General features: G+C 40.6%; 2 protein-coding genes across 2 annotated transcripts in view; one reads left to right on the forward strand and one right to left on the reverse strand.

Annotated features, from left to right (window-relative positions):
• Positions 1–13,972, reverse strand: part of COL4A3 (collagen type IV alpha 3 chain) — a 53,702-nt gene extending 39,730 nt beyond the window's left edge. Inside the window, exons 1-3 of the mRNA XM_059478874.1 lie at positions 13,949–13,972; positions 3,662–3,718; positions 597–686 (exon numbers count right to left, since the gene is read on the reverse strand). Coding sequence (XP_059334857.1) covers positions 597–686; positions 3,662–3,718; positions 13,949–13,972 — 171 coding nt within the window. The remainder of the gene's footprint in view (positions 1–596; positions 687–3,661; positions 3,719–13,948) is intronic.
• An 820-nt stretch (positions 13,973–14,792) lies between these two features.
• COL4A4 (collagen type IV alpha 4 chain) overlaps positions 14,793–18,853 on the forward strand; it is a 66,748-nt gene continuing 62,687 nt past the window's right edge. Inside the window, exon 1 of the mRNA XM_059479652.1 lies at positions 14,793–14,888. The gene's annotated coding sequence lies outside the window, so the exon portion shown is untranslated. The remainder of the gene's footprint in view (positions 14,889–18,853) is intronic.

Consider the following 18,853-nt stretch of genomic DNA (forward strand, 5'->3'; position numbering starts at 1 on the left):
TTTCAGTACATTTCAATTGGGAAAGAGCACATAAATGTCAACAATACACACAATATTTTCAATATCAATACCGATATGTGCACACAAAGTCAGCTGTATAAATAAATAAAGCCATTCCATACTGTGAGCAATCAGGTAATTCCTAAACAGGCCAAGATGTACCTTAAAAAACATGTTTCCCTTCAAATTTTCTTAATTCTATTTTTTGTCTCATTTGTATTTGTCTCATTAGTAGCTTGTTTACTTTCTTTTCTGCAACAAATGTCAAGATGTTAATTGATACAAAGACAAAAACTGAGGTATGCTGCAAAAATCTGTCTAGACCTATGTTCATTGTCTCTGGCAGTTTAATCCAGCTGCTTTAGCACTGGCAAATGGAAAACTGACAACAAAGCCCATGGTCATATCAGCTCTACTCTGATGCAGTAAAAATGACCCTTGCAGCTGATGACCAAACAACATCCCTACCAAATGGGAAGCTCTGAGACAGGTTTTGGTTTGGTTTTGTAAAACAGAATAGTCTACACAGCCGTAGCTAACGTGACTGTCAAGCACCGTAGTTTCTGTGTGTATCTCTGTCTCACATACATACCTACCTTTGGTCCCTGTGGCCCTGGAGGCCCTTCTGGACCAGGAAAGCCTCTTTGACCAGGTGGGCCTGGAACACCAGGAAAGCCTTTTTCACCCTGCAAACATTAAAATAATTAAACTCTTCAAATATCCATGAATTCTCCTTTTGATAGCTTATTTCTGAGGCATTCATTACTTTCAGTACCCCTTGGCTTTCTGCTGCTGTGGCAGATCCACTGCCCTTGCCAACACTGACCTGTTTTTGTGGTCCATCTCTGGGCTGCCTCGGCCTCACAGCACCACATGCCTGTAAGTATGGCTGAATTATCAGAGCATAACATAGTACTCAGGATTTTGTAGAGTATGGAAGTTAGCTGACAGCATGAAAATTGAAAGAAAGCAGCTGATATGTATTCCTTATTAATACTTCTGTATTATGTTTAGCAACAAAAATTGAGAGACTTAATGGCTGCTTGTCACAGCATGTGCCAGCACACATTGCAGTTGAGACAGCCACAATACACAGAGCATCATCACACGATATCAGAAATATTCAACCCATACAGAGTAACACCACATCACTTCAGAAGGCTTCAAGAGTCAGCCCTTCTTGTTCTTTAGCCCAACCTTTTATCCCCTCCTGTTGATGCCCTGCACCTGTGTGCCCTCGGTTCCCTTTGGTGGTTGCTCAGTGCCCCTGGGCACTCCCTGGCTCAGTGCTGTCAGTGCTGCTCACAGCTCAGCCCAGCCCCATCCCAATCACCACAAACTGTGTGCCTACAGCTTCTGCTGTACAGCAAGATCAGTTTCAAACCATATCAGTTCAATTTCTCTTCATGAAAATCAAGGAAGAAAACAGTGGGAGTCAAATGCAACAAAACCATTCAGACAGACTAAAACCCCCTTGCTTTACATGACAAATATCTTAAATTTTTCTGAATCTAATCAAATTACTTTTTCACTTTTTTTTTTTTTTAAAGACCAAATTCAAATAAATAAACTAAAGGAAACAAAATTGAAGGTATAGAAACAGAATACAGAAGGCCAAGCTAGAGTGAAAGGAGCATTTTCAGTTTTTTAGTTAAATATAGAAGATGCAAGTCTTAATTTGGTTTAAATTATATGTTTCAAGCCTGGAAGCTCACGGAAAAGGTGTTTCAGCCCTTCAGACAGCAGCAATTTAGCATGCTCATTTTTACATCAGTGAAGAGCTGCTGGTTCAAAACATCACAGCACGACATGGGAGAGACAGAATGGAATTATCAATTCTCTCAGAGCCAATTTTCCTGTTGCTTTATACAAAGTTATACAAAGAAAGCATGTGAAATTTTGCTGTGACAAAGGTTGAGTGTTCTATTCGATGTACAAGACAGGAGCCAAGAGATGTCTCTGGGAAGCCAGAATACTCTGGCTTTTCCCTGCACCAATTCTCACTCCTCAAAATTCCACAAACTCACCAGATTTTAAATAGCTTCTGAATGAAATAAAAATTTTTAAAATAGTAATTTTATATATTTGTATCTCCCAAGACAGAATGTAATCTCATAATACTTTGACACATATAAAATAAGAATTGAATTATAAAGAGTGTGTGAGATCTATAAAATAAATCGGCATAGCTTTTTATAAGAATAGTTTATTTCTGTTGTTTGTTCTGTAGCAGCATCCCAAGGTAGGAGGATGGCTGCTATCCCAGGATGAGCCGCTGGAGGGGGTTCGGTGCCAGCTCCCAGGAAAACCAAACTCCACCTGCCTGCCCGTGCCAAGAGCCACACGGAGCTGCGGAATCCAGAGCTCTCCTGACAGCTTCACTGCCCTCTCTACAGAAAAGGCAATTTTAGCTACACTTTCTTCTTAGCAGATCAACAAGATCTGAGGATTTTCAGGTTGGAGAATTCTAAACACTGAATAATGACCAAAACATATTGATTAATGCCATTATCCTGATTTTCTGCATGTAAAACTTCATCAGTCTAAACAATTATTTACTCTTAGCCACAAATTTCTCAGTTATTTTCCATAGAAGTGATAAAGACAAGTTTTGGGTGTCCATTCTTATTAATATTTCTCTTTTAGTGGGCAGCTTATTTTTTTCTAGGTTTTCAACTGGTTTCAATTTCACTGTTTAGGACAAAGTCAGGTTAGACCAACTAGTAATATGAAAAATAAACAGGGAGATTTTACTAAAAATATTAGTATTCTCCTTTCCCACTTATAATATATATTTTAATAATGAGCATATTTACTTCCAGATAAATTTTCTCCAACTTCATAAAAGCAGATGGGACCAATCAGTGGGACTAACCATAGTCCTAGATCTTTATAGATGTCTGAAATCTGTTGATAAGGTTAAGTATGGCAACTCCTGTGTTCATGGCTCACCTAATTTGCAACCATGACTTCTTCAATAATGCCCCTTTCATTTGTGAATCAGTTGTTCTTCCAACTGTGAGCAGGAGTTCCAAAGAATTTTTGGCATTTGTGTAATTTAGGTTTTTCTAAAAGCCACTCAGAGCCTCTGCCAAGCTGCTATTGGCAACAGGCAGAGCTGTGGATCTGTTACTGCAGATGGATTTGCTGCTCCTTCAGTGCTGGCAAGGTGTTTGTGATTAGGACCCAGAAACTCATGCCCTGCTTGATGTGCAAGAAGTTTATCTGTTTGATGCCAGTGTGTGCAACTTTCCTTCAGGAACTGGCAAAGGGGGGTGGGCACGGTCCAGAGATGGACAGAGGGAAGCACTGAGCATGAGATTCCTGATGGCATCATGAAATTTATAACAGGAGAGCAGCTGCCAAGGTAATGGTATTTGTTAGGGGTTAGTGAAAGAGACCTGGTGGTTTTGGGCAGTTGTTCTGCTGCTGCCCAAACATCACACAGTGCTGTAAACATAATAATGTAGAAAAAAAATTCAGTTGAAAAGGCTTGGTTAAACAGTTTCCCCAAAGTTAACAGAACTTTGTAAGGTAATCATTCTCTGTAGACTCTATTGGCCAAATACCATCATGAACTAAATTCACTCATGAAGTAATCTACCAACAATTTCCAAGTATATAAGCTAATATTCAAAAAGGAAAATGTATCTGTTCTTACCTTACTACCTTTTGGGCTATCACAAAAGCAGGGACTTTTACCTTTGCATACACAGTTCTGAAAAACAAAAATACAAACATTATAATACAATTCTTTTTCTCATGGAGTTGTTTGGAGAGAGGCAAGATCTCAGTGGTTTTAGTAATTATTTCACAAATAATACAGCTTATAAAAAACGTTTGTGAAGAGGCAATTCACAACAGTGGCAAGGAGCTCATTATTCCTCTGTACAGTCTGTTGAGACAAATAAGAGCACTAGTGAGATCTTGCAGACAGAATTAACTCCCCCCTACAGTTTCTCACATTACAACAGTCACAGTGTTTAAAATTTGTAACTTTTATGTTTCTTTTATGATGCAGCAAAGATGCTGCAAGTAGCTGCTGCTCTGTATGGACTTCAAGAAATTATTGTGTCTGCCTCTGATTTATAGAGAGATCAATAGGCAGCTACTTGATGTTTCAAGCTAGATTCCTAAAGAAATGCAAACATTAAGTAGTTAATTCTTTGTCATACTTAAAGAAAACTCACTCTTACTGTGATCTGACAGCTAGAATGCAAGTGGTACTGCATCAGAAATTTGGAAAACAAAGGTATCATGTGAAACAGTAAGCACCTAACTATGCTACCTTTACTATTATATTAATCAATATGATTATATCACCAGGGATACAAGAATAAGAACTAGCGCAGAATTAACAACAAACAGTACCCTGATTTTCCCTTGGTGAGATCAGTCTGTCTGGTACTGGATAATCTAAATTCATCAAGTCAGTTATATGACAGATATTTTAAGCCTTTAAGCATCAATACAAGAGAATAAAGTGATGTATATCTCAAAATAAATTTGGGATAGTTTATAAGACAATTGATTTTCTTGTTCCTTATTCAATGACAGTACTTTGCATTCCAAAGCATTCTTTTCAAAACTGATTATTGGTAGAGGTCTGCTAAGCAATACAAAAAGGGCAGTTGCTCCAGGTAAGATGTATACACAGATATATACCATTATAATTCTACAGACCTTCATGGAGTTGTACCTTATTCCTGCCTGTGAAAGCAAACTAGAAGCAGATCTTTCCAGCATCGGTATGCAAAGCACAGTTTTCAGGACATGTAGAGAAATCCAAAAATTAAATTACTCTCCCATAACAGGTATAATCTGCAGAAGATTTGATGTGTACAGATACAGAACAAATCCTTTTATCTTATAATCAAAGATGATCCAATGTGAAGAGAAATGCATGAACATGTAGAAAATTATGACACTATACAATTAATCTAAGTTAATAAACAATTGAAAGAAAGAGAGCCTTTGCTCTTCAAGAAGTCAGAATGCTTAGAGTGTGTTTAATTTGCCATTAGTAAGCTTTCAGATCTATTTAAGTCTTTTTGTGTACACATATCACTCTAAACTAAACTGAAAAGACCAATGATTTAACATTACACAGTCAGTTAGCTGGATAATACTAAATGTTTTGGCATATGATTTTTTATGTAAGATAAGATTACGCCTTCTGCACAGGAGCTTTGAACCAAAAAATCATTGCTCACTTATACTGCAGGATGCTTTCACATCCTTCCAAGATGCCTGCAGCTCCTTTATCAAAGGATCATAAAAACCCAATATGATGTTTCCAGGTTATAACATAAGGAAACTAAATATTAGGTATTAACAGTTTATTCAAAATTCTCACAATAACATCTATATAAATAAGTGTATTAACCAAAGCCACAGGTTTACTGCATGTTTTTTGGTTTTGTGATTTTCATTGTAATAATTTACATTTCTTTCAAATATTTAGATGAAGAATATTTTTGATCTAAAATCTAGGTGAAAGGATACAGCCAGATCATTATATGATTACCAAATCAAATCAATTCACCAATGAACCAAAATTAAATCCCCACAGCCCTTGGAGTAATTTACAGAGGAGCTCCTCTCCAAAGTGTTTTTAGGGATAGTTACAGTGTTATAATAAACATACATGATTCCAGTAGTACATGCTGAGGCACATTTACTGCACTGGTGAATGTTTTGTTCAGTGGGTGCATCCTTATCTGTAACACTGAATTGCCCTTCCTACTCTATGGGGCTGGATTCTATGGGGCTCTGACCTCTTCCTGCTCCTGATTCAGAGAGTAACTTAACCAACTGCTTAGAAAGTATTCCAGTTCTCTCCTTCACATAATTGCTCTAAGAAGTGACACAGAAAGAAGAAAGAAATAACATACTACAGATTGTAGTGTCACCTATGCAAAGGCTAATGTAGATTGAGCATGGCACTGCTACTCCAGCCACTGCAGTGGTGGCAACTTAATTTGGAGAGAATCTTACACAGTTCTCAGCACCTTGCCAGCAGCACTGGTTACATGCAGAATGTCAGAGAGTGTATTTAGAGATGTTATCAAACATGAATATGCCAAAGGATGTGACAAAGTCTTAATGTAAGGAGCAAGCAATGGCAGCCTTCCTACTTTGTCCCTAGCACAGGCTGAGTGCTGTCACTCACACTGGTGGGGCAGCACAGTCCTACCAGGAATGGTTTAAAGGCAGGAAGGTGGAGCACAGAGGAACAGAGCCAAAGTGAGGATGATCTTGTATTTCTCCACTGATCTATTTTTTTGAATGATATGTACAATGACAGAACTGTCAGTGTCTTTGTTTTTTCAGATCCAGAGAAGATCAGGATAACTCAGCTACAATTTCAAAATACATATTTGTATTAAAAATACTGCATCCAGGACAGAGAGGCAGCAGAATGTGTTGCTGCAGGAAACAAGCACCATATTCTTTAAGTATATTTCAGACCAAGAGCACACAGGATGAGTAATAAAGATCTTGAGATGAAATTAATTTTAATGTGTAGGAATATAGTAAAGTGGCTGAAGCAGGGCTTAAGTTTGCACTTTTGGCCTGACTGGTGTTTAATTTCATGGGTGAACTCCACTGATGCCCGAAGTAAATCCTGGTTAACGTAAATGAAAGATGACTGTGCAACATAAGGTATTTTAAAATGAATTAAAAGAAATGCAGGTGATATCCATTAATTACTGTGGACAGTAAAAATAGCCCAGGTGGCTCTCAAATGGGTGATGGAGCTGTTGCTTTCCTTCACTGGTTGCTCTAACTGCTGATCTGACTTATTTTTAAAAAACTAATTTTTCATTTAAACTTGATACTTATTAGCATTTCACCTACTCTGCCATTAGGTCTTTTTCTCCTAACTTAAAGATTCACTAAATTAGAACTCTATCACTATGTGGAACAAGACTTACTGGATAATATCTATTTTTCTGTGATGCCACTTTTTAATTCTTTTCCATCTTTCTGCTCAATAATGATATCCTGAGCAGCCTGAAAACATGCATGTCATCACAGTGGTCCTAAGTGGAAGTAACTTACCAGCTAATTTCAAGTTTTCTGTAATTTCTCTTAAATACTTATTAAAAATTATGTATCAGTGAGCCAGCTCCTTTAAGTCTTGATTGTGAATTTTCAAGGGCTGCTGACACATGGAGATTTTTGAATTCTTCCTGGGCTGTCTCAGTGCAGAGCAATCACTTTACACATCCCAGCTGTGTCTATAAATCACAACTGAGCACACAGAATAACCCTGCTCCAACAGTTGATGTTAATACAGTGCTTAAATCTTCAAAAGGCCCATTTCACTCATTCTCTACTACCTGTTTTCTGTTGCATCTACTAAAGGTGGGAGTAATACATTGTGATTACAAGAAGGGGAAAGTTTTGCTCTACCATTTATTCACACTGCAGATTTGTGTTGGGGTAGGTATGCTGCACATATGTTAAATGTTGTACTTTCTGTAGAACATGATGGTGGTAGCTAGAGTTTCTAGCTTGGATACAATTACAGTTTTGAATTTTTATCCTAACCTGCACCAGATGATCTGAGGGCAGAGCTTTACAGAAAAAAGGTTCCCACTGTGAGAAAAGCTGTATAAAGAAAATCTTTTTCTTCTGATACACCTGTATTAAGACACTTATCTAGATTAGCACAGTCAGGAATTCTAGCTAGACAAGGTGGATACATGACCCTGGCAGCATATTCCTCATGTTGCACAACTGCAAATCACCATGGAGCGTGCAAGGTCCTGGAGAATGAGGTCCCCTCACTCCAAAACACTGCTGTCAAAACAGAATACCAGTCTCACAATTAGAATCTGTATACTAAAAGTTTTTCATGCATTCTAAGCATCAAACATGAATTCATTAAAATTATCAAAGACCACGAAGAACTTTGTGTTTTTTTAGTGATTGCTGGACCAGTACAACAAAACCAAATTATTAAGCCTTCAATAAGTATAGACAACATAGAGCAGAAATAGGAGATGATGAGATGAAGGAAAATATGTCAGTTCCCAAACCCTGAAACATTGTGTAGTCACTTGTGAACTGGAAGGCAGCCAGACATTCCTACCTTAGAAGACTCCTGTTAACAGCCATGTATGCTATCACAATTCACAGCATTTTGCTCACCAGTTGAATACCCAGCACAGGATGAAAATTATTTCAATCAGACTTTCCATTATAAAGAAATACACCTGTAACTTAACTAATAGCACCCAACACAGAGAGCCCGGATCTAAAAGACACAGCAGGAGACAACTGCTATGCTGCAGGCAGCTCAGCTGTTGAATAAGCTCCAATAAGCACCTGTAATGGGAACCCTGCTCAGGGAATAGCTATTGAATCAAAATGCCTTGTTGGTGACACAGGCCTTGTATTACTGGGTATGTGCTGCTTTCAGTGTAAAGTGCAGGAGAGAAGTCCTAAACATTTGTGGTCATAGGAAAATATAACACTTCACAGAAGCAGGACTTTGTGTTTAATTTACAGATACATCGGTCATGGTCACATGATGTTAACACACATTTTTATCTGAACTTGGTAAGAATCTCCTTACTTTAAATCCTTAATTTTAATCTGGTACGAGGTCTTTTTAGGAGGGATTGCTCATTCATGTAATATAAAGATATATTTATAATGGTATTTCAAACCAACTAAGCTAAATGACACGTAGAGAGAAATGGAAGAAGCTTCTGTATGTGAACATTTAAACAACTTTCCATTATGCCAAGGGGAACAGGTGTATGAGCCCCTTTTTTCACTTCAGAGATGGAAAGAACTTTGAAAAAAATCTCTTACTTTTTATAGCAAAACCCTGTTGGTTAAGAACTTTGCATAACAAGAGTTTTGTAGTGTTAGACGAACCTCTCATAAGTATCCACACTTACCACAATAAAAACTCACTAACATAAACCTCAGGTTAAATAGCATAAGTCAGATGAAAACAAAATTTTCAGAGAATTTCTAATATCTCTTGCTTCTTTTTTTGTTGATGTACTTACTGTACAGCCTATCTTTTTTTTGTTGTTGTTCTGTGAATAAGCCTGTTTGTACAAAAGTTCCAAGAGACCACTGTAACATAATTGTTCATCCAGGAAAACACACGACTGTGTCAATGGGAGTGTGTTTCACATGCAACTGCCATGGTGCCAACCATACCCTTCTGCAAGCAGATACAGCACAATTAATTCTACTGAGCTTCTCCCTTCTCTCCAGCTCATTATCAGTGAGGAAGTGTGAGAACAGTAGGGCTTAGCAATCTTCACTTTGCCCATGTCTTCATCATTGCCTTAGGATAGAACAGATAAAATGTTTTAATGCAGAACAAACCAAACACACTGAGTTTTCACAAACTCAAATGATTTGTGAGCTCTGTAGCAATGGCCGCTAAGGTCTATATTGTAGACATTGCATAAAATTAGTCAGTGTCTACACAAGTAGAGCTGGTATGTTGTGTGCAGTTTTGAAAGGCTCTATGTTGAGGCTCTCAAATCTCCTGTTTTGGGGAGGATGTGTGTGTGTAAATTATGGTCTATAATGTGTGTAAATTTTGGTCTATAAAGATACAGAATTTCTTTCTCTTAGACAAAAAGAATGATGCTTGTCCTTCTAAACCATAGAGTATATTTAAATTTATGTTTATAATGACCCATACCTTACTCTACAAATCATCACACTAGGGTTGAAGTTGATGTGATAAGGACTATCAGAAATGGTACCAAACTGTTCCTGATATATTCAGATGTATAAAATCTATGAAGATGGAGCCAAAAGCTCCATCTCTGGGGTTGGTTTCTTCTCCTGACCTTGAAGAGGACATGGGGACAACAGAAATAAATATTTTGTTTTCCCCAAGGAAAAAAAGACTAAGCAATTCAGGCCACACAATTTTGTTTTGTGTAGCAAACTCTTAAGGGTGTTTAATCAGCTTATTCATCCGTGTTCTTCCTTCCTAACAATCACCTTAAAAGAGCAATCTAATAACAAAGAATACACACCATTTAACTAGTGAATTTTTGCTTACCTACCACAATATGGTTATCATTAACTCACACATTTTGTATTTCTTCCCAGCTGTTAAGTGTGGGAATGATATTCACTAAAATTTTCATCTCCTCAGGCCTGTATATTTGTATATTCATAAAATTCCTGGTGTGCATCTTCTGTTTAGTGATGCAAGTAGCAATGAAAGCAACAGTAGCTTTTTCAGAGAAGGCTTATTGCACACGCTTTGGTTTTTCCTTATTTGAAAGGCTCTGTGATTTCACAGATTTAAAAAAATTAAAGGTCACTTCTTCCTGCAGCTTCCTCCAAAATAGCCTGTGGAAAAATGCAGCACAAAGCCCGAGTTAAAAGGTCTTCAATAAGCCAGGCAAAATGGAAAACCTGTAAACCTGTGAGACTCCTACCCTGTCACAAAATGGGTAAGACAATGAAAATGGAACTGAAAATATATTAGGTGTGACAAAATGGAACTTTTTCAGTGTGACTGTGAGAGACTGAGGCTGCAAATAGTTAAGGAAAAAGTCTTTTTGGATTTCACCTTCCTCCTAGGCTCCTGTAATCCATGCCAACATACTTCTAGTGTTACTTTGTTAGGCAGTAAGGTGAGAATGTGACAGTAAAACAGATGACCGGACATCCCATACTGGTCACACTTAATAGCAAAGTATTTTGTTTCAAAGATCTGTTATGTCAAGTCAGCTCTAGGTATTGCAGGAGACACTGCTAGCACAGATCATAAATAAAATGGAGAAGATACAGAAATCTCTATGTAATGCAAAGCAGTGAAGAAAGAACCTGCCTACTCTAAGAATTTTAATGGTATTATTCAGCCAGCAAAATAACTTGAATTATAGACATTTGCTTAAATGTGTATTTGTCTTGTAGGTTTTCTAGAAAAGGCAGCAAGTGTCAACAGTTCAACTTTTACAGGTGTTTACTTAGGGCATCTAAGCAGGTTCATCTTTCAGTTGTAAGATGCAGCACACACACAGGCACACTTCACATTTCTTGGCCATCAGAGCAACGTGCTGCTAACGAGCAGAAATCCATCAATTTTGATGCACAGACATTTGGGTAACTCTGCCAATCTATGCTGCCTCTCTTGGCCTGGTAGAAAAAGCCTTGCTCTGCAGTGCTGTGACATTGGGCTGTTTCTCTGTGGAGGTGGTGGCTGAATTACAAAAAAAGTAGAGGCAATCAGGAGCAGAAGAGTCTAGCAGAAGTTGGACCCAGTTCTCAGAGTAACACCCTCCTTGACTTTGGAGCTGGGATCACATTAACCAAATCAAAGAGGGCACTTCACAAAGGACTTGTTTTTCTAACATGCTCTGTGAACTCTCTTGTATATTCAGGTGCACATTTCCCTTCTCAGCTGCTTGTGCAACAAAGAACCTGGGTGCCTCCAAAGGCTGTCAGACAAGGAACATTCTCACCAGGACACTTGGTGCCTCCAACACTGATTGCTGGTCAAAAAAAGCCTGCATGCCATTCCTACCAGCCTTGGAGATGGCCATGGGCTGAAGTAGAACATAATTTTTCCCTTCCAGAGCCATGTGTTAAGATCTACTTGTGACAGCAGGATAGGTTACATATAATTAGGGGAAAAAATACTGCTATTAGGAAGCAAAGAAGATTCATTTTAAGTACTTGCATGCAAATTCTAACATTTGGGAGAAATGAAATTAGTTGTGAAATATGAACACTTGGATTAGTCACAAACAATATGAGTGAGGAAGAGAATGCAAAACAGATTTCTCAGATCTTACAGTCACCAAGGTTGTTATGTCCCCTCCTTTGCCTCCAATGCATGATGAGAAAAATCAAATGTCACGATGGAGGCAAAAACATAACAACATAATTTAATCCTGTGAGCTAACAAACATTGCAACAGTATTTACAATACAAATTAAAAAGTGGTAGTAAGATGAGGTGCAGCTAACTTGCAAGCAAGTCATCTTGCTGAAGTAGAAACTCTATCTTGTTCTGAAAAATACTAACATGATGGCATCATAGAAATGATCAATGCCACAAGATCGATTGAGCACTAATAAACTTGACCAAGGTATTTTTCCCATTAGGAAAAACTGAAAAACATGTCGCTTGAAACATCAAAATTTCAGGGAATATTTTTAGATTAGTACTTAATTTGAAGATGTAAGAGAAGTACATAAATGGTATCAAAAGACAGGACACTCTTAAGGGAATTAATTGAGTTGTACATTTACACCAAGACACTATCACTTCCAGGTGCTGTTAGACAAAATGAAGCAATGAAAAAGCAAATCCATTTTGTTCTGAAAGAAAAAAAGATGAAGAATAGGAAGAATCTTGTGTCCTGTGAAAACATATTATAGTGATGATTCTAAAATATATAAATGAACAGCAGAAAAATCAGAATAATTATAACACCACTGTTTGAAGTCAAGGAAGAAGAAAGAAGCTGATCAAAGAAGCTGAAAGGCCTTTGACATGGGAAGATGCTACTTCTGCTGAGTTTTCAGAAGATGTGATTAGAGCATGTCAGTGGCCAAGAATGCAGACAATAATACTCCCTAGCAGGTGCCAGAAAGTTCAGCCTCCTAAGGGCAGAGAAGTCTGGACTCTGTGAAGAGCTGCAAAGACTAAAATTTGCTGTATAAACAGCAGCAGTCACAAATGACTGATTTTATTACCTGTCTTCAGGAATAAACTACACCTAATTTTTTTTTTATGTTGAAACATTTTTAAATTGATGTAAACAGCAGAAGTATTCCTTGCTGATCAAACATCAATTTATTTTCATACGAAAGTGTAGCATGATTTTAGAACACTATACTATTTCTTTGCAATGAACAGTTTAGCCAATATGCAATGATTTATTCATCAATTACCTCATGTCAATTACAGCAGCCACTAATATTTAATTAGGAGTTTAGATAAAACTGCCAGAAGAGAGGCTTAGAAAAAGTGTGTGTGTGTGTGTTGTGGGAGAGGGGGGGCATTCCTGGAACACAGCCTGTGCTTGCTAAAAGCCATCCAGAAACCCACATGATGATATCCACCTCTTCAGAGCAACAAGGGCAATGGATGGCAGGTATCAGCAGAGGAACAGGAGAAAGGAACAAAAACCAGCAAACTGGGCAGAAGAGAGAGACAGGTCGTGAACTGCTAATTTTCCACATCTTCCACATCCAGATCTGGATGGAGCCTGAAGGAACTCTGCAGAAAACACATACTTTGCAAATAGATCTGGTAACTCTGTTCTACATAAGAACTAAGAGGTATTTTAATTCCATTACAAATAAAACAATTAAATCTTGGTTAAATCACTGAACTTGACTGCCAGTGGAGTTACAGTGCCATGAAAAAACCCAACATATTGGATGAGGACCTTATGCTGTTTCCAGACACTCTACCCAGAAGGGGAGAGTGAAAGAGCTGCAGGAGTTTAGAAGAAACATTTTTACTAATTAGACTGCTTCAGATAATTGTAGTAGAATGTGGCTCTGCTTTAGCAACAGCAAAGTACAAGACCACATTTTTTCCTTCTAAAGGTGAACTTCAAAATATTTTGAGAGGCAGTAAAAATTTTCATGTACGGTGTTAGAGCTTTACTTACAAGGAAAAATTAAGATTGTTGACTATTATGGGAGAAAGAACTTGAAATTTACTAAACCTGTCAGTTTCACGTGCTTTAGGTTTATCAGAAATTTTAAAACTGTCAGTTTCATGTGTTTGATGTCTGCTAGAAATTGACCGAGACCGGCAGTTTTCTGTTTGGAACTGCCAGAAGTATTGAGAGCTACACCGAGCCGTGTGCCCTCACAGCCGCCCGCTCTTCTCCCAGCCGCGAATGTGCAATCCAAATGTTATAACCAGACACTGGAGAAAGGCACAGAAAAGACTACAACATGATCTAGGAGAATTTACTGACCAAACGGTGATGGACGCTTGTCATTACGCATGAAAGACAAGTCTCTTAAATGATTTTGTCATGAAGGAGGCACAGGTGGTCCAGACAGTAAGTGCCGATCCGGAGGCGTTTGCTCAGGGCCATCCTGTCCCTCAGGGCTCCATCCTGGCCGTCCAGTCCCTCACGGCATCCCCCGTGCCCGCAGGCCGGGCCTCCGGAGCCGCTTCCCGGGCTGGGGACGGGACGGAGCCCCCATCCCACCCCGTGCCGTCCCCTCAGCTGGAACGGCGGGGAGCTCCTGAGGCCAGCGGGAACGCGGTGCCCCGTACACGGCCTTCTCTCCCGCCCTCATCCCCGCCCGGAGAGGGGTCCGGTAGCGGTGCCCCCCAGCTGGCGACATGCGCCTCACCTCACTTCACCTCGGCTCCCCTCGCCCTGCGCGGCCGTGCACACGCGGTGCATCACTTGAAACACCCGCATTCACCTTTCCTTCCCCACCAGCGGCCAACGCAGCGCGGCGGCAGCGGGGAGCGCGGGGCCGAGCCCGCTGTGTCCCAGGGCGCCGCAGCCTCCGCGGGCCCCGGCGCCGCCGCCCCGTCCCGGCGCTCACTCACCTCCGCCGCGGCGCGGCCCGGCCAGAGCAGGGCGAGCAGCAGCACCGGCGCCAGGCGGCCGGGGCAGCCCCCGCCGGCCATCCCCCCTCGGCGCTGCCTCCGCGGCGTCCCGGGGCGCTTCCACTCTGCCCCCCTCCTGCCCTCCCGTGGTTTTGGCCTGAGGGTTCCTCCGCGACCGCCTCGGCGCTCCCGGGTCGCGGCCCCGCCCCGGCCACCCCTCTCGTCCACCCCCTCATCTCCCCCCGCGTGCCTTGGGCAGCGCTGGCAGCCTCCGCCCGTCCGTCCGTCCGTCCTCAGCGGGCATGGAGTGAGCGAGGTGTCGGGGGCTTTCCCGCCTGAGAGCTGAGGTGAGCGCCGCGGACGGGCAGCCCCGGGCGGGGGCACCTGGCTCTCCTCGGGACGGGGCTGGGCAGCGCGCTGAGGGGCAGCCCGTCCCGGGACAGCGGGAGGTGTCCGGGTTGCCGGCTGGCTCCGTCCCCCGCCCGCGCCGCTGTCAGGGCGCAGGTGGTGGGAGCCCCGAACGGCGGCGGGAGCGGGGCCGGGGCCAGCCCCGGGCGCTGCCCGAACGAGGCACGGGGTGCGCTCCCCGGAGCGGGGGCGGCTCTGGGTCCCGGCGGGGAGGAGGGCACGGTGAGAGCGGCCGACAGCGAGGCGGTACCGGGAAAGCGGCAGCAGCGCAGCAGCCGGGGCTCCCAGCGCCATCCCGCCGCTGCCGGGGCGCTCCCGGGCGCGGACCGGAGCTCCTTCAGCAGCGCTTTCCGCTCCCCCGAGTGTTTTCTTTATGAGACAGAGGAAATTCCCAGAGGGAGCAAAATGCTGCCCCACCTCATAAATGGAAAGCAGCGAGAAATGTTTCTCCTCAGGGTTTCCACCTAATATGATAAAAAGATTTTGCGAACAGAATGGTGATTTGTAAAGTGTCGGCAATGTGTAATGTTTGTCACATTTGTGTTATTGACAGAAGTGCTGCATGCTCAAGGTAACCTTTCACTAAATACAGTGCTGTTTTGAGAAGGTGCAAACTTAGAAAGCATGCTGGCAGTGCCAGCCACAGCAGCCTTATCTTCTCTGTAGTGTTCATGGATGCTAATACAGGAAATCCCATGTTACAGCTTTTATTTGCACTAAAAGTGATACAGCAAAAGCAACTATATATTAGATGTCTATTAATTTAGGAGTATTAATGAAATACAAAGGTAAAGGCTTTTGTGAGCAGAAAGCTAGCCAAAGAGCTTTGTAAAACAGCTTCTCTGACAGGCGCAAGAGTAGAGCTGAATCTCTGCTCAGTAGACCATACTCAACCTCTAATGAAAACTGCTGTGAAAGCTGGTTAGCAGAAGTGACTTTTCCAAAAAGTTTGGTAGTGCCAGTAAGAACATGCTTCAGGAGGAGGTGAGCATCATCTTCAGTACCAAAGATCTTGTACATAGCAACATGGTAAAACGACTTGACTCTAAAATATCCAATATCTGTAAGAGCATGCTGGTATAGACAGCAAGGTATGGAGAGAAAAGGAAAGAATTCCTCTGGTTTCAGGCCAGATTGGTGGTGACCATGTAGAAGAAATAGTATCCACTGCTGGAATTTAACATGAGAAGTACTGGAGTTAGAGAGAATGTAGTAGACACTTATTTATACAAAAGTGAAAACAAAAGGTGCATAAGCTGTCTGTGAGACAATGGAGTCAGAACAAATGAGACTACAGTGGAAGAGAATGATCAGTCCTCTGAAATGATGACAATTTCAATGCAAAATGCCCCAGATCTCACTGTAAAGAAGACAGTACTCAAAAGAAGAGCTGTTGAATACTATGCCAGTGAGTTATTGGAAGAAACAGACGAAAGCAGGCAGACCACTGTTAGGGGCAGGGAAGGAACTCATGCAGAATACTGAGTGAATGAAACACTGCTATAATAAAGAGATACTAAGTCAATTTTCAAATTATGAAAACCCTGTGTGGAAATGAAAAAAAAAAAAAGAAGTCAGCAAGCTCAAAGCAAAAATGTGAAAGTGCTAACAAGGGAGATGTATCAATAAGGCTGTATCAAAATATTTTAAAAGAATCCTCTTCACTTGCAGAACCACCTCCTTCACTGACCTTGAGCAGCTGGCTGCTAAGTGGCTCAGCTGAATGGGAGTTTTGTCTGTTTATAGTTAAGAAACAGCAAGTAATGTTGCACTCCAAGATTGTCACATAGTGGCATACAGGCCTTTATATGAGTCTCTAGGACAGATCCATGACTCCAAGGAGCACTGAGCTGCTGCACAGGTAAGATCAGCCACTGATGTTCTCCCACTGCTTAGCACTGCCATCATGGGCAGTGTCCATCCACAAAAAGCCTGTGGAACCTTGATGCACAGTGTTGCTGATACTGCTGTAATCCATGAAATTATCCAAGAGCTACAAACTCAGACAATCTTGTATGTCTGAACAGCTGTCCAGTTTATTATCAGTTGTGCCAAAACATATACCTGCAGGTGCCTGTAGAGGTACTTTACAAAAATCCAACAAAAGCACCAGTACATGAACACAGGAGAGCAACCTTAATTCTAGAAAGCAATTGAAAGATGCATCTAATTGAAGTTTGTCTTTTTCTACAGTAACTGATACTTAATTACTTTAACTTTGGTTTTGTTTCTTTGATTCTCTATGGTAAAGAAAGGATAATACTATTTTTGGGAATATTTTTGTGGGAAACATTAAAGTTGTATTTAGTATAAAGTGCAAAGTTTTATAGAACACTGTAAATGAAAAAACAGGACTTATTGGAAAGGATGGAGAGAGTACTGAAAATGTCCATCACAAATGAGGCAGAAGTCCTATGGGAAACAGCATATATGTTCACAGACGTCAAATGACTGTCCTAATTATATGCATAAAAGAACCACATTAAAACTGAGCACACAACCCCATTTTTTATTTCACAGCTTCTGAATCCTTACTTTGTAACTTGTATGGTATTGTTGCACATGATGTTGCTTCCTTTGGATGCAATGAAAATACAGTTAGGACTGCTCTAATTCTTTTTACCTCAATAACTGTAGCTGTGTGTCTGCCTCAAACTATGGCTCATGTCCCCTGTTCTTTAGCAGAGTTACTGAAAATGAAGTTGTCATGCTTCTTGATTCCTGTCTAGAAAGTAAACATCTAGATTATGTTATACTGCCAGCTTTTCCCCTTCTCTTTTCTGAGGTGAGGCTTGGTGATGTCATGTGAAATCTATTCCTTTGGTGGCAGTGAGTGTGCTATCCTGAGGATATTTTATTGAGGTAACTGCTGTGATTGCTTCAAAAACATAAAAAATGAGATCAATTTGACACATCAATCTAAACAAAACCTTGTATTCTTTCTGTTATTGTATTAGCTACTGAACAATTCAACTTGTTCGGAAAATGATGGGGTTTAGATAGCCATGACAAAATAACAAGCAGAGGATTGCAAGTCTTCCACTCATGCATTAAGTATTACTTCAAACTGTGTCAATGGGTTGGATCAAAATGGATTTTAATTTGAAAATAAAAGTTTCGCTGCTAATACAAAGCAAATGTACCAAATATAATTTTCTTTTTTATTTTCTTCTTAATTTTCAGAAGCTGTTTGTATAATTAAATAATGAGATGGATAGTGGGCAAAAGGAATACTTTTCTGCAAAGTCTCAACACTTTATGACTTGGATTTTCCATTTGAGGCTATCAGTCCCTGCAATATTTTATTGCCTCACAATTTTGCTTATATTGTTTATCTTACTAATGTAAAAAATCAGTGAGGTAGGAATGTGGTTGGAATATTATTTTTTTATTAGAGATGTTATTTTTTTCTTTTCTTACAGATGGGGAACTGGGGCACAGCAAGACTGTAAGAATTTGACAGATGAATGGAGTACTGTACAATACATATAAAGAGTGATCTTGCAGCTTGGACTGGCTGCCTTTAGGCTATTTATTCATCAGTCAGGGCACAGCAGCTTCCAGTGTCTCCCCTTAGTACTGTGGGATTTGGATATACTGTGCACACACACAGGAGTCAATATTATTTAGAGATTAGTTCTGGTTAGAAAGATGCCACACTATCAAATAATAGAAAGCAAAACAGTAATGTTTCAGGAACCCTACCCTCACGTGTTTAACAAACACATGGCTGCTGCCTGAACAGCTATCAGAGAGCAGCCAGTTTGCTGCACTTCACATCCTTACTCTCTGCTCAGGAAACTTCTCCAAAGGAGGCAAACCCCTGTCAATTCACACTAGTCAGTGTTCAGTTTCCTCAAAATTGTTTCCCACATTTGGATCACTAGAGTGCTGAAAAGCAGAA

The sequence above is a fragment of the Ammospiza nelsoni genome, chromosome 10 (genome assembly GCF_027579445.1).
Source record: "Ammospiza nelsoni isolate bAmmNel1 chromosome 10, bAmmNel1.pri, whole genome shotgun sequence".
NCBI classification, from domain to species: domain Eukaryota; kingdom Metazoa; phylum Chordata; class Aves; order Passeriformes; family Passerellidae; genus Ammospiza; species Ammospiza nelsoni.